The sequence below is a fragment of the Polyodon spathula genome, chromosome 12 (genome assembly GCF_017654505.1).
Source record: "Polyodon spathula isolate WHYD16114869_AA chromosome 12, ASM1765450v1, whole genome shotgun sequence".
Taxonomy (NCBI): domain Eukaryota; kingdom Metazoa; phylum Chordata; class Actinopteri; order Acipenseriformes; family Polyodontidae; genus Polyodon; species Polyodon spathula.
In genome coordinates, this window is record NC_054545.1 from 37,336,903 (window position 1) to 37,351,174 (window position 14,272).

Consider the following 14,272-nt stretch of genomic DNA (forward strand, 5'->3'; position numbering starts at 1 on the left):
GTGGGGGCTGTCATACGGTTAAACGAACCTGCATTATGAAGAAGGGGGGGGGGGGGGTCATGTGGTTAATGTTTAAAAACAGTTTAGAAATGTTTGAGATATGCATCTGTTTGACACATCTGTAATTATGGATGATGACAGTCTGGCTTGGGAAGTATGCAAGTGAAGCTACAATTAATTTCTGTTGAACCAATTTACTGCAGCTTTTTATAGCCATTGAACTGTTTGTTTTTGTTCTGGGTTGTGAAATTTTATATTTCCATTAACATTCTCAAGTAATCATGTGTGCCCCCAATACCTGCTGATGTGCCTTGGCAGTAAAACTAGTTTTTTTAGCAAGCAAGACTAGTTTAAACAAGGCCATTAGTCCCATACTCTTTTTTAACTACTTTGCAAAACAACTTTTCTTTGCTGGTTACACCTGTAACTAACCATAAACGTATACACCGTTGCCTCCTGCTGGGCATTTAAAACATAGCGGCTTACTGACAGAGTACACATTTCTAATTGGAACACCTGGAATATGCAGAAAATTTGGTCGTTTTGTATTATCCATGAGAAAAGATCACTCACCACACATCCGTAATCCTTATGAGATTCACAGTTCATTCCCATGTGGTTATTAGAAAGCAATATACAGTACGTATTTTATCTTTTCATTTAATTTTCAGACTGTATTACTAAGTCAGTGCTTTTCCCCTGATGTTTGTCTGTTCCCTATCACAGCTCTGCCATGGAATGGGCAAAGACAGCCTCTCACTGGAGCCAGTCTTTTATCAGCCCACTTGGCTCTAGCTTGCACTTTAAGCCTTTGTTGGAGCTGATGACATTTACAGATGGACTCCAAAGTCTGTTTGTTTGGGTTTCTGAACCAATCCTGTCATACCTCCTTTACAAAATAATACGATGGAAAATGTTACCAATGGTTGTAAGACAGATAATTAGTATGTTTGTTTAAGACAATATTTAAATCCAAAGAATTCAGCAGCTGTACTGTACACCAGGACCACAGTATACAATACACACACACACACACACACACACGCACACACACGCACACACACACACACACACGTTCCCCATTGCATCAGAAATCTATTGGAAGAAACTTCTGTATCTCTGTCTCCATCTCCTTGGCTATGTTAGGAATCTCTCGCTAGCCAAGGAGATGGAGACAGAGAGATACAGCAGAGTTTTATAATGTATATGCTGCCCAAAACAAGGGTGAAAGCACAGCCAAGTACAGCAAAGCATGATGGGCTCAGTATTTTTAAGCATGGTAAAGCCATCGTAAAAACCTTGAGAAAGAACAGAAAATGCGTAGTATAAACAGGAGATTTTTTGTATATAAGAAATGCGACACAGATGGAAAATGAATACCAAATACTGTGTGTGGTCAAGGCTGGTCAGCTGCATGAAATAGCAAACCCAGACTCAGAAGACTGCAATTTAGCGCTTTCGCACACTTTCATTCCTTCTCCAAGCAAGCAAACAAACAAAAAAGCGTACAACTCAAAACAGCATCCAAGCTACTGCTCCCAGTCATCTCTGTCTTGCTCTCGCTTTCTCTCTGTCTCTCTCGCTCTCTCTCTCTCTCTCTCTCTCTGCCTCTGTTTGTCTCTCTGTCTCTCTCTGTCTCTCCCTCTCATTCTCTCTCTCTCTCTCTCATTCTCTCTCTCTCTCTCTCGCACTCTTCTCTGGATGGTATTTCTCCCAGAGCTGGCACAGTTTGAGAGAAGTAAACGTTTGTAATTAAAGGAATCAGGAGTCACAGTGCTGGACTCAGATTCAAAGTGTGAGCACATCCTTGAGTTGTGTCAGATAATGGGTTTCATTCTATCTCTCCCTCTCTTCTAGGCACCTGGAAGACAACCAGATCAGCGTGATTGAGAGAGGTGCGTTCCAGGATCTGAAACAGCTGGAACGACTGTGAGTATGCTGCTTAAACCATTCCCAGGAAACCCTACTCTTTATTAGCATTTAATTTATAAAGGAGCTGTCTGATAAATACAAGAAATGACTTTATTTACCGATTTTGAACACATTTTCATGCTGACCAATAATTGATTTAAAGCAGGGATTTCAATAGCAGAGGGAAAGCCCTTTGGAACTCCGTCGAGGAATGGCAGCAATCAAGCGATTGTAAATCATCATCATCCTCCAGCGTTGAAGTCTGGAGAGCCAGTCAGTTTAATATACATTAAAGAGTAGCGAGTCAGGATTTTCCGTTCACCACATTCCCGTGGCGAGCTTTGTTTGTGTGCGGCATTGAGTTCAGAGTCACCAGAAAGCCATCATCAATTGCATGAGATTTATTACAAATTAGACAAATCTCACTGTAGCAGCACTGCAGACGATGTGCCTAATGAAAACCGTCACTTTGCAGAAGCGATCCGGGGCTCATGCAGAGGTGTTCGGATAACAAAATGTGTTGTATGGGTTTAGTTTAATGCCATTCATTTTATTATACATTTTGAGAACTCAAAGCGGGCCTCCATTTTTTTCCCATTGTTCTCTTTACTAAAGCTCTTTTAATTATAGATAATTCATCATAAATTTGTATACCTCTTGCTTAACAAGCTGAATGACGCTCAAGCTGTGTATTGCATGACTCACTCAGAGACCGGGTCGACTGTACAGATAAACTGGTATCCTCTTAACTGGGAGTCAGCCAATAATTCCCAGACCCCCTCCTGGCGCTTCCTGTCCAGCAGTGTACCTGGATGCCTCTGTGCTGACCTTACCTTCCTGGAATTTCATAGCTCTCTGCTCCACCTCCAGATCCATTTCATTGAGCCTTTGTCAGGGAGCAGTTTGTCCAAGACCCTCAGAGACATGTCCACCAGCATTCCTCCACTGTTGACTCGGTGTAAATAGTTACTGAGTGACCTGTGGGGGTGAGGATACATGTACCCTGGCACAGGGCTGTCCCCACATTGACTTTCTATAGCCCAGGGTGTTTTATTTATTTCTGTATTTAATACTGCCACTTTCCATTGCTGTTTGTAAACACTGTCTCTCTGCCTGTCTGTGGCCCTGTGTAAGCTCTGCCGTTCTCTCCCGCAGGCGCTTGAACAGGAACAAGCTGCAAGTCCTTCCCGAGCTGCTGTTCCAGACCACGCCCAAGCTGGGTCGCTTGTGAGTTCTGCCTGTCTTTGTTAATGTCGTGCTGCAGGGTGGGATAGCTGAGCTGGGGGAGCAGCTGTAGGATGTAGAGCCACGTGGCGTAGTCGGATAATGCACTCAACTTGAATTCCTGGAGATCTGGGTTTGAATCTAGCACAAGATAAATAGCCAGGATAAAGTATCAGCTCTCGCAGCACTATTTTATTTTGTTGTCATGCTTTTTGGATTTGGGGTTTAAATTGTGCTTTGCGTTGGGAGATTATACCATGATGACTTGATGTTGTGAAATTAAAATCAAAGAGGTAAGCTATTGGATATTTTTCTTGGAGACGAGTTGGAGGTTTTTTGTTTTCTGAATAATGACTCACTATTAGAGTATGAATTGTCAGCCAGTTCGCTGAATGGATTTGGTGTGTGCATTGGGGATACACTAATTTCTCACTTTGTGTACAGTGACACTGATGCATTACTGCACTCAGGACACACAGTGTGTACATGGCACTAATTCAGCTCCCCAGCTGGAGCCACCAGGCTACTAACTTGGGCGTTTGTGGTTGGCGCTCTCTGTTTAGCTGAGTTCTTTTTGAAAGAAATGTGGTTAGAGTTACAGCCTTGAGCTGCAGCTTGCTGGATATCCAAGTCCCAGTGTGGGCCACAGAATCTGCCTTTCTTTCATTACTGTGTCAATGAAAGGCCTACGTTTTGGGATTATTATGGTTTTTCTTTAATGTGGAAAGTTAAGGGAAAACAAATTAAGCATCTGAAACAAAAACTCTCCCTCAATCTGTACCTCTCAGTACTGTAACAGAGCCCCCAACTCTCCCTCAATCTGTACCCCATCTATACTGTAACAGAGCCCCCAACTCTCCCTCAATCTGTACCCTCTATACTGTAACAGAGCCCCCAACTCTCCCTCAGTCTGTACCTCTCTATACTGTAACAGAGCTCTCAACACTCCCTCAATCTGTACCCCATCTATACTGTAACAGAGCCCCCAACTCTCCCTCAATCTGTACCCCATCTATACTGTAACAGAGCCCCCAACTCTCCCTCAGTCTGTACCCCATCTATACTGTAACAGAGCCCCCAACTCTCCCTCAATCTGTACCCCATCTATACTGTAACAGAGCCCCCAACTCTCCCTCAATCTGTACCCCTCTATACTGTAACAGAGCCCCCAACTCTCCCTCAATCTGTACCCCTCTATACTGTAACAGAGCCCCCAACTCTCCCTCAATCTGTACCCCATCTATACTGTAACAGAGCCCCCAACTCTCCCTCAATCTGTACCCCTCTATACTGTAACAGAGCCCCCAACTCTCCCTCAATCTGTACCCCTCTATACTGTAACAGAGCCCCCAACTCTCCCTCAATCTGTACCCCATCTATACTGTAACAGAGCCCCCAACTCTCCCTCAATCTGTACCCCTCTATACTGTAACAGAGCCCCCAACTCTCCCTCAATCTGTACCCCATCTATACTGTAACAGAGCCCCCAACTCTCCCTCAATCTGTACCCCATCTATACTGTAACAGAGCCCCCAACTCTCCCTCAATCTGTACCCCTCTATACTGTAACAGAGCCCCCAACTCTCCCTCAATCTGTACCCCTCTATACTGTAACAGAGCCCCCAACTCTCCCTCAATCTGTACCCCATCTATACTGTAACAGAGCCCCCAACTCTCCCTCAATCTGTACCCCTCTATACTGTAACAGAGCCCCCAACTCTCCCTCAATCTGTACCCCATATATACTGTAACAGAGCCCACAGAGCCTGTGCTATTTGTTCAGCAGATAATTCTTTTCTGACTCCCATGTCTGATAAATAAACACTGTGGGCTGTAACTGATACAGTTTTGAAAATACAACTTCAGTTTGGCAGCCCCAGATTGTGGCTTTGTTCTTTCCTTCCACATATTGCTTCATCTCGCAGCAGTAACTAATAATGCAATATGTCCTGAACACAAAAACCATCCACCCCTGCCACAAAGAAAAGAAGAAGAAACAGAGCCAATTAATTGATAATAACAGGACTGCGTTCGGCACAAACAACCCAGCTAGTTTCAAAAGAAGAGCGTTGTTGCTGATGTATTTTAGAGACGGATATTGCTGATGAAACACAACGTGGTTTGGAGTGATGTTTGGGTTGTAAACTGTAGACAATGCTGAAATACTTCAGGGTATAAACAGCCTCTTTTATCAAAGTTAGGGTCTCCGCACACCAGATGGTATGTGATTTTATAATTGGTGACAAGACACTTTCGCAGCGAGCCCCAGCGATATGACCACACACACCAGAAGCGACACAGAGGCGATGCGACAGGTTTGAAAACTGCAAGATCATGATCAATTCGACATATTCGTCAACATGATGTGGAAATTATGTGTCTTCTCTGACGATATTTCAACATATGTGGCAATAAATCATACACACCAGGCTTATCCAGTTCCTTCTATATATTATCTTTCATATCTGTATCTTTATAATTGAGATGCCATTTGTCATAAGCTCTGGGTATTCTTTCAACGATTGTTATTGTTTCCTCCGTCATTTTGGATACTGCTTCACCTTGCTGGACCGCGTGCATTGAAGCTGTTCTCTGATTGCCCTAGTTGACATTCGTCAATCCCCAATCCTATTTATTTCACGTCGCTCCAGTGCTGCCCCGGTGCTGCTCCTGCATCGCCTGTCACATCGCGTGTGGTGTGAAAGATACTTGTTAAAGGTATAGGTTCTATTAATTTTGATGCATTGCTGCACAGTCGCGCTTGCCACATCACATCTGCTGGGTAGCAGTTTAGACTCCATCAATTTTAGCAAGGGCAAGCAATAAAATTGTTGCATTGTGTAATATTTAGCAGTGAGCCATTAACAGCCCTTTTTTAGAGCAGTGTACAAGTTCAGAGACTGTAGGAGCTCCAGGGTTTTTACAGTCCTCTATGTGATTAAACATCAAGTCTTTGATCTTTTAGAATTCAAAAATAAAAAGAGGGTACCCTTGAGAGAACACAGCCAATAGCAAGGCAGCCATGCTGAGCTTGCATGTAACGCACATGTCAGCTGTATCCGTACAGAACCAAGCTCTTGTTTAAACAGCCACTGGTCTCTTTGGCATTGTGTGACAGCATGTGGGAAAGTGCCCTGCCCCTGGGCTATTTATTTGTGTTCTATGTTACATGTAGTGTGTTAATGTTGGTGGATAGTCATTGGTACACAGGATATAAATGGGTCTGTGTAGCACGAGTGTTTAAAATGTATATTTGTATTTAGGCACGAGGATTGCACGGCACTTCACGTGCAGGTAAAATGTAATAATATGTGAGCATGGGGGGAATTGCACTTTCATTAATTAATGTGCAGTTGTACCGAGACTCCAATTGAATGATTGATTAGCAATCGAGTCTCGGTACAGCTGCATAAAAGCAACATGTTTTTACTCACTCGGGTTGTGTGTTCGGTGGGTGGAGAAGGAGAAAGTAAAACCTAAAGTAAATAATTGATTTAAACTCACCGTGTTTGTCTGTTCGTCCACTCATTTGTCTGTCTGTGTAGTGTTAGTACATTCTGTTTGTCTGTTCATTTTGGCTTCTGTGCCATTTTATTTTACAAAGTGTGTTTCGTTTGTTCAACCTTTTATTTCCTGGTTATTGATTAAACTGCGCAACAGCGCAATTCACATTTCACCTGCAGTACTGAGTGTTTCTTCCGGGTCTGATGTCACCATACACGCCATCCTGTTACACAGCATGATAATTCACTCAGTGCTGTAAACAATACACAACTACAGCTTGTTATTTATAGACTGAGTGAAGCTGAGCCAGTTATTAAGAGGATGTGAATGGCATGATGCATCTAATAAGTGGTGACTTCTGTTTGGACAGTTTGAAACAATAGCCGTTCTTATTTGACTATTAATAAAATGATAGGGCTTGGGTTAATGTGGATCATTTGCAAAACAATCTCCAGGTGGCTAATTTTAGACATTTGCATTTACCCCAGTGCTACATTTGTGCTACGTGTGTGTGTGTGTGAAACCAACAGGGAACAATCTACAGGCTTCTGAGCAGATTGTGTGGCCCATACCCAGAGATGAGCGTATCAGCATATCAGAATCCCAGTAAAGAGCCCTGCATTTATTGTGCAGGGTGTCTGGCTTAATATCAGCGACGGCTTATGGGAGAGGAAGTGTGATTATTTACAGTAAACAGCCGAGTAACTTACACGATAGATAAATCCCCCATTTTGTGGGCAGGTCGTGGGAGTAGAATGCATGCGGTACAGCTCATTCCTCTGTGTGAGTTTTCCTCTTAAAGGAGCCCAGCGCAGCAGTGACGCTGATGAAGGCCTTGTTTCCTTCAGGAGAAGGAATGGTATGCATTACTTCAACGGCTGTCGCTTGCGTTTGTCATTGCCACAGCTCTGAGGACGTTTAGCAGCCAGGACTGTGCTGTAGACATTTTATTAAGCTGTTTATGGGTCACTCACATATTATTATTTTTAGCAGTCAGTGAATTATTTTGTTAGCAATGAAGCCAGCAGGCTTTATTGAGTTCTGCGCAATTCCACTGCGTAATGGTTGTTTATACAAAGCTATCTACTTGCCATGAGCACTGGGGCAGCGTGGTGCACAGTATTCATTGGGGTTAGAGCTGAGGGACTGGGAGGCGGTATTAACTAGAAGTTTGAGGTGAGGGCCTGCGAGGGAGTCAGTATGGCAGCGTGGTTAGAACTGAGAGACTGAGAGGCGGTAGTCCAAAGAAACGTGTGTGTGTGGACAGGACCTCTTTAGAAATAGGCACGCATGATCAAAGGGACTATACCCTGTACACTAGAAATATCAGCAGATTAAAGAAAAAAAGAACTAATTGCATTGGAGCTGGTTCCCAGGTGCATATCTGTTCTTTAAGGAGCCTAATCTAATGGAAATGCCTCTTTCCTTTTTATTAAAGTTTATTTTGGTGCTGACCTTTAGTACGGGGACCCCAGTCTGGGCTGAAAGCTGTCTTGTGTCTATCTCAGGAATCGGAGAAGGAAGAAGCCTAATGCTCCGTGATTGAGGGCGGGTGTAATTTGGAAAATGACTCAGGCTATTATGGGCCCCAACATTTATCGCAGGTGGTTCCCATGGAAACTGGGGGGATAATAATTGGATTCAAATGGGCTGAACAGTTTGCACATGTTCAAAAGGCCAAAGTGGATGCAAGACAACTAATATATACATAATTGTTCTCAGACAGCTAATTGCAGAAGATGGATGTTTACTCATTTGGCTCGAATGCAGCATTGGTTTAGTTTTACCTGTGTAATTAGTGATTTATCGGTTGTGGGGGTGTGATGCAATGGATACATCCCATTGCCAGAAGTTCTGGCATTGTTTTGTCTGTCTTAAGTGAGATTTACCCTGAATGAAAGTGGAGAACGGCTTGCAAACCCTGCCTGTCTGAACAGAAATAAAGATTAGTATTGCAATCAGATGGAAGCAAATGTACTGAACTGCATCTTTGCGCTTGGGGTTGTTTGTATTATTAAAGCACTTCTAAATCTTATTCACAGAGTTTGTTGTACAACACACATTGCAAACTGTGAATACGGGGTTATCAGCCTCGCCTTTAGGCCGTGCTGTCTTTTGATATTATGAGTATTGCTATTGCTACTTCTTTTGGTCAGTTGCATCTTTGCAGATTTCTTTTGAAAGTGGGTTGACAGAAAGTGCTTTTTTTCCTGATCCAATACCTGAATGACCTATTTCAGAGCTCTGTTATAGGCTAGAGAATAAATGATTACATTACAAGAAATAAAAAAGGACAGTTTTGAGTGGAGTTCACTTTTCTATACTACTGGAGTACTCTACAGTGTTGAATTGAGTTCTCTTTCCTATACTACTAGAGTACTCTACAGTGTTGAATGGAGTTCTCTTTCCTATACTACTAGAGTACTCTACAGTGTTGAATTGAGTTCTCTTTCCTATACTACTAGAGTACTCTACAGTGTTGAATTGAGTTCTCTTTCCTATACTACTAGAGTACTCTACAGTGTTGAATGGAGTTCTCTTTCGTTGAGTACTCTACAGTGTTGAATTGAGTTCTCTTTCCTATACTACTAGAGTACTCTACAGTGTTGAATGGAGTTCTCTTTCGTTGAGCACTCTACAGTGTTGAATGGAGTTCTTATAGTACTAGAGCACTTTGCAGTTATGAGTGGAGATAGAGGCTGTTACAAAGGCTATTTTCCAGTTAGACGTGCAATTGGGGGAGTTCAGGTGGCATGCAGTTATCCAAAACCCCATCATTGTATTACTGACTTGTAACACATTTCACAAGCCAGCTAATTAGCATCCACATTATGGAGTGCTTTTAAAATGAGGACAGACAACATGTTTAAAAATCACTGGATTGGCAAGAGTTTAACAGGAAATCGCCCAAAACTAAAAAAAACTGGTGAGATCAATCATATTGTCACAACTCAAGGATAATATATGCAGTAGACATACACTAGGGTCAAATATCCACCCAGGCAAGAAGCGTACACAGTATAACTTCATAACTTTATGAATGATATTATGTTTTAGTGATAAAGTAATCATTTTGGGATGTATTGCCCTGTCCCATTCACCCCCCACCCCCCACCAACACCCCTTTGCTTACCAATTACTAGACTCCTCAAGCCCTGCAGCTGAACTATTTCAGAAATCTGACTATAGAGCTGAAGTAGATTAAACTTATTTTTCTGTCCTCTGTTTAAAGGCGAATATCCATGAATGCAGAAAGTGTGGGCTCTCTTATTTTTGGCCCTGGGATTATAAAATACTGCTTTTATTTGTTGTGCTAACCTGCATGAAACGTCATCCCCTGAAATCAATATCCATTCTCGACGCACAGGGAGAAAAAAACGAGCTGTTTCACCCAGCAGCGGTAGGATGCAGAACCCGTTGTACAATACAGCAGTCGTTTCAAAAGCCACTTCCTTTTAAAATGCTCAGTGTGGTTAATGTGCACAGTCATTTTATGGGACGCCGTGCCAAGTTTTGCTTGCTTACCTTGCTTAGCTACACTTTGCTTAGCTTTTACTGTGCACTGCAGTAGTACACTAATATAAAATCACTGTGAAATCCTGTGCAGCAGAAAGTACGATCACTTACTTAGAATCACGGTTCGCGTTAGGTCTTGATGCTTGTTTGCATGGTATTACCATCTTCCCAGGACAGAAGAAAAAATAAACAAAGATTTGATACAAGACACACAGTGATTACCCTTGCTGTGATTGCTAGCTGTGTAGAAACCTTCCATTCATCATCTTCCACGCTGTGGCCAGGGTGCTTCCAATTACATTTCAACCAGTATATAGTATTTTCTACAGAAAATTGGGTGCATTGCAGACAAAACAGGATAAAACACTCTGATAGTTAGTTACCATCCTGGTTCATACACTCCTGCAATATAACTGTTTCTAAAGCCTTCTGGCATTGTGGAAATTGGAAAAACCTCAGTGAGACTCTCCCTTTTCTTTGTCTTGTCGGATCATACCTGCTTTAAAGCTGAGGCTTGTCTAGTAAAACCTTGTCTGTCTGTTTTGTAACGCACCAATAGAAACATTCAAAGACAAGTGTTCCAGCTAGCTCAGCACGCCTCATTAGAGTGAAGCAGCACTGTTTGAAAAGGAGCTGGTTTTATTAAGTGCCAGGCAATGTTAAGACGTTTCACTCCTGCTGTCACAAGGGTGTCCCTGAGAATACTGCATTGTCGGTCAGCACCCCTTTATAGATATTGTTTTATAACAGTCTGTCTGTTAGTCTAATGGTGTGATCATTATGGCGTTTGGTAGTGTAAAGCTGCAACTGACACAAGCACATTTTCAAAGCGGCTGGAGATACATTACAGTCAGGAACATTTGGAAGTTTGGCTAGAAAATAGCGTTCGTGCTGAGGTTCAGAAAACAGTACGTCGAGGAGCTCAGCGGGCTGGAGGGGGGATAGTAATAGGGTTGATAGCTCAGTGGTGAAATTGCTGGGCTGCTGCAGGTAAGTCAATGGGTTTGAGTAGCTCAGTGGTTAGAGTGCTGGGCAGCTGTGGGTAAGGCAGTGGGTTTGAATAGCTCAGTGGTTAGAGTGCTGGGCTGCTGTGGGTAAGTCAATGCATTTGAGTGGCGTAATGGTTAGAGTTCTGGACTGCTGTGGGTAAGGCAGTGGGTTTGACAATACAATGTGTTGTTGATTACACCCAGTATTTAAGGATTTTATTTTACTTGTGTCTATGCTCAGTAAGAGTACAGCGAATAAGCAGAGTGACAGGCTTATCTAAAGACAAGATTGTTGCTTTTTTTACGATTTTCCTTGGCAATGGTTTTAGCCCTCCAAGTGCTATGGGTTAAGACATAGTGGGGTAGCTTTGTGAAGAGTGTGGGGGCATGTGAAACTCACAGACTTTAATTAAGTACATTTAAGTAGCATGTTAGTAAGAGCAGTTGGTGGTTCACATTTTTTTTTCAGTTTGCGTGCTTCTTGATCAGTGCAGATTGATCGTTCTCACAGCTCGTTTTCTTCAGGAGATGGGTTTTTCTGACCTCTGACATCCTATTTCCAGGTTTCAAGCAGGAAGTCAGAGGCCAGTCTAAGATCTGTGTCATGTCTGATCTTGTTAGAGAAACAGAGCCGTTCAGAAAGAACAAGGAATAAAAACCCATAATGACTGGATTTCCCAATAGCACTTTCAAATACAGAAAGCATGGCAAATTATTCAGCGTGTCCTAAAAGGGCTTATTGATGCTGCAGTCAACAGATGAATGAAGAAAAGGGGAATGAAACTAAATGATTCAGAAAGATTTTATTTGCTTGTGTTGTAAAACGTGCCACTCTGCAGCCTTTATACAGGAGGTTGAGCTGACCAGCTATTGCCGGCCGTGCAGAACAAGGATAAGTGAAGTGTTAATATGCTGATTTTGGAGAAATGCATATGCTGTAGTATCTTAGATACATTCCACACATAGCTTGGGAACAGGGTCTTTATGAAAACAAATGTGGTTCAGAGTCTAAGGCTACTGCAAATCTCCAAATAAATAAATACCATGGGAGGCTGAACTCCTCCGCTAACAAAGCTTTGGAACATTTGCGGTTGGCCAAAATGCAGGCGGATACACTAATCCTGGGGATCCTGGAGTTAGATCCTGTGACCACTGGTCCCCGGGGGGGGGGGGGGGGGGGGGGGGGGGGGGGGGGGGGGGGGGGGCTTCCAGAACTGGGGGGGGGATCCCAAATGATACGGCGTGATGCCTCGGATTCTGAACATAGCTGAGTGAAATGCTTTCCTATTCCCGTTATGACATGTATTAGCGTCGACGACGGATTTAACCCTTAAAGTGCTGGCACCCTTGCAGATCGGACACCTGAGACTGTTTAAAAGTCCTTGACATTTGAAACTCCTCTTTTTCTTTTTACTAGTTTTGTTTAATCTCAGTTTTATAGCTGAAACATCCCATGCTTTAAATCTCTCTGCAGCGATCTGCAATCACTTACTGTTTTTTGCAATCGGATAGCAACTGGTTACCACCTGGTAAACTTACAGATGTTTCCATAGAGATTCCTTCAGTTATTTACAATGGAACAACAGCAGTTGCTAGGAGAGATAATACAACATCATACCAGTTGTATAACGATTCAGTATTGCAAATGCAAAGAAAAACGCTTCTCTTCAGAGCACAGACACACTGAATGACTGGTGTTAAAGTGTGGAAGGCATGTGCATCCCCAGTGTGTGTTTAAGCATTCCAAAGCCTGCAGTACCCTTCTGTTCCTAGAAATGAGCCTTTTTTCCCAAAGTATTTGTGAGTGATTGCTGCATATTTGTGTCCTGAGAATACAATGCTGTGATGAAATGCCACTCGTGTGGTGAGTGTTTCATCTCGTTGTATATTTCCCAGCTGCCGGTGATGGGGTCTGGTTAAAGGGAATTTGGTTTTGCTTAACTTTGTTTTGCTTGCACTGAAGTGTATGTTTCGCTCTGTGACACATTGGCCATCTTTATTAGATGTTGGCTAATTTTAAATTTCCTGTGTTTTTGTGTGTCAGTCACAGTTGTGAAGAATTCATTGCTGCTCATGCCTGTTCGACACTAGCGTGCATAGACACATTTTTACATGTAGACTCCATTACACACATGTGAATACACAGACAAACTCAAGAGACACATGGAAAACTCAAGAGACGCATTGAAAACTCATTCAAAGACATTAGCACTGAAACTAGAAACGTCAAATTTGACAGTGGCAAACAGACACTGTACTGCAGATTAATTGCCTGATAAAAAACAGGAACTTCAATCTGTTGCGCACGCTTTTGTGTAAATTGACTGTGACGACTGATTTGAATTGACATCCCTGGTGCATTACAGAACTATATATAAAGACTTGCATGTAAAAGTCAGTTTAGCTGAATATGAGAAACCAGCACATTTGACAGATTTAGACTGCTCAAGTTGCTGATGAGTTTTGAGACACAATCACTAAGGCTGCACTGCAGTTGTCTACCCCCAGCTTGCCTGCATGGTCAAGTTTAACCCCCGGATGGCTGGCGGTGGATCTGTCTTGTTGACAGTGTTCTGGCAGGTGTCTCCTTGCCGTTGCTGCCTGCCTGTCCATTCTTTCTGCAGATCTGATGCTTAAGCAAACCGGAAGCTCTCTGCCGGCTCACGGCTCGTTGGCTGTGAGTGCTGCACTCCGCTCTGCTGTGCTTCCCTTGTCAGCTAGCTGAGTGTGAGTATCAACAGCTCATTAGGAAGAGACAGGCTTTCACCCAGGGAAACGCGCTCTCTAAATGAGGCATTACTTGTCTTTAGGAATGTAGAAATTCGAAAATAAAAGGGAAGGGAAATTGATATTTTATTTTTTGAGAAAAGAGTTTCAGGGTTGGAAATAAGACTCCCATTGCAAAGCAGTTTGATCCATTCCTGGTTTTGCTATGATATTAATAAGACGCACCTGAGCTTGTTGCCTATACACAATGGCTAATGAAGCTCGTAGTAAAACCTGGAATGGGGGAACTTGCTATGCAGTTGGAGTCTGATTTCCATCCTGTACTGGCTGGTGCAATAAACAAGTCACAGACATAGGGGGTGTTGCCCCTGAAGGGGTTACTATGCTGTTTAGCATTACTT

General features: G+C 42.8%; 1 protein-coding gene across 3 annotated transcripts in view; it reads left to right on the forward strand.

Annotated features, from left to right (window-relative positions):
* Positions 1 to 14,272, forward strand: part of LOC121324005 (slit homolog 3 protein-like) — a 104,945-nt gene that overhangs the window by 11,015 nt on the left and 79,658 nt on the right. For all 3 annotated transcript variants that reach the window (XM_041265372.1, XM_041265373.1, XM_041265374.1), the window contains exons 3-4: positions 1,858 to 1,929; positions 3,067 to 3,138. In XM_041265372.1, the coding sequence (XP_041121306.1) occupies positions 1,858 to 1,929; positions 3,067 to 3,138 (144 nt within the window). The remainder of the gene's footprint in view (positions 1 to 1,857; positions 1,930 to 3,066; positions 3,139 to 14,272) is intronic.